At 37.2% G+C, this 1,608-nt stretch overlaps 1 protein-coding gene and 1 long non-coding RNA gene across 2 annotated transcripts in view; one reads left to right on the forward strand and one right to left on the reverse strand.

Annotated features, from left to right (window-relative positions):
• Nucleotides 1–1,608, reverse strand: part of LOC110272320 — a 21,613-nt gene that overhangs the window by 10,692 nt on the left and 9,313 nt on the right. The window lies entirely within an intron of this gene.
• LOC107611958 (tetraspanin-11-like) lies at nucleotides 390–1,529 on the forward strand. The gene is made up of 2 exons (XM_016313821.2): nucleotides 390–932; nucleotides 1,079–1,529. Exons 1-2 carry the CDS (start codon nucleotides 411–413, stop codon nucleotides 1,391–1,393), a joined length of 837 nt encoding a protein of 278 aa, XP_016169307.1. The 5' UTR covers nucleotides 390–410; the 3' UTR covers nucleotides 1,394–1,529.

Raw genomic sequence — 1,608 nt, forward strand, 5'->3', positions numbered from 1 at the left:
TTATTTAAGTTCATGTTTTTTAAATAATTTTACATCTTCAAATAACTTTAAGTAATATAATCCAATATTTATTTTCTTGTAATTGATTTTGTAACGCAACTTCCTGTAATCAATTTGTTGCATAATCTTAATTGTAAACTTCAATTTAAATACACACTTAGATAGGGTAGTGCTTTACTTTTCTACGATTTAATTGATTATAAAAAGAAAAATAACTATGCTATTGTACTGATCATGATGGCAGTTGATTTTGGTGGTTTTACTAATAACCATCCCTCAACGCAAGTGGCTCCAGATAATAACGACAAGCAGTTCAGAACACTGTCAAAATAAACCGTAATTGCTTACTTCCACACTTATAAGACATACTCTCCTTCTCACTCTCACTTTCACTTTCATTTTCTAACATCATGAGGTTCCAAATAAGCAACACAGTAGTGGGCGCCCTCAACATTCTGTCCCTCTTGCTTGGTCTCTCTGCCCTTGCAACCTCCGCTTACATCCACTTCCACGGAGGCAACGGTGCCTCTGATTGCCAGAAGGTTCTCCAGTATCCACTCCTCATTGCTGGAGTATTCATTGTCATCATCTCTACGTTCGGCATAGTAGGCTCCCTATGCCGCATCAACGTCGCATTGTACGCCTACTTGCTCGTCACCTTCTTCCTCATCGTGGCTATGGTTCTCTTTACCATTTTCGCCCTCTTTGTAACCAACAAGAAGGTTGGCCAGCAAGTCTCTACCAGAGCCTACGGCGAGTACGTGGTTACTGATTTCTCTCATTGGCTTCAGCATTACGTTGTTAACAACAAAAATTGGGATGAGGTTAAGAGTTGCTTGATGGATGCTGGTGTTTGCCATGATCTTGCTATCCACGGTGGCTTCAACCATAGCAATGAAGATCTCTTTTTCAAGCACTTGTCCACCACGCAGGTAACTACTCTCTATCATTTTTTTTTTAATAACCGTAAGTTGTACCGTTACTTGAATTTTGAATTAAAAAAATATTCAGTTAAAGCATTGCTACACTAAAGTCATAGTTATTAATTGTAAAAAGAATGTACTTATTGTTGCTGCAGGTAGGGTGCTGTAAGCCACCTGCGAACTGTGGATTCAAGATGAAGAATGCTACATACTGGGAAGCTCCAAAGACAGGAGTAAGTCTGGCTAATAATTCAGATTGCAAGACTTGGAGTAATAAAGAGGACAAACTTTGTTATGATTGCAATTCATGCAAAGGTGGAGTGTTGGCCAATATAAGGAACCAGTGGAGGCATCTCACCATATTCAACTCTGTTGTGTGTGTGCTTATAACCGCCATTTATGTTTTGGGATGCTTTGCTGCAAGGAACAACCGCATCGACATGTACAACAAGAACCACACACACCCTTGATCTCTCTTCATGCTTTGTTTTGTTTGTGTATGTTGGATTGATTTTACGTTTTCTTTTTCTTTTGAATTTGAAGAAACAATTAGCATATTAGCTTTATTTCTTTTAATTTCTAGAAAGATGTGTGTTATGTTTCTTGAATTTATTGGTCCAAAAACATCATATTTTGTTTGTCTTTTGTTTAATATAATAATATATTTTTTTTTGGTGACTTTAAT

This window comes from Arachis ipaensis, chromosome B01 (assembly GCF_000816755.2).
Source record: "Arachis ipaensis cultivar K30076 chromosome B01, Araip1.1, whole genome shotgun sequence".
NCBI lineage: Eukaryota > Viridiplantae > Streptophyta > Magnoliopsida > Fabales > Fabaceae > Arachis > Arachis ipaensis.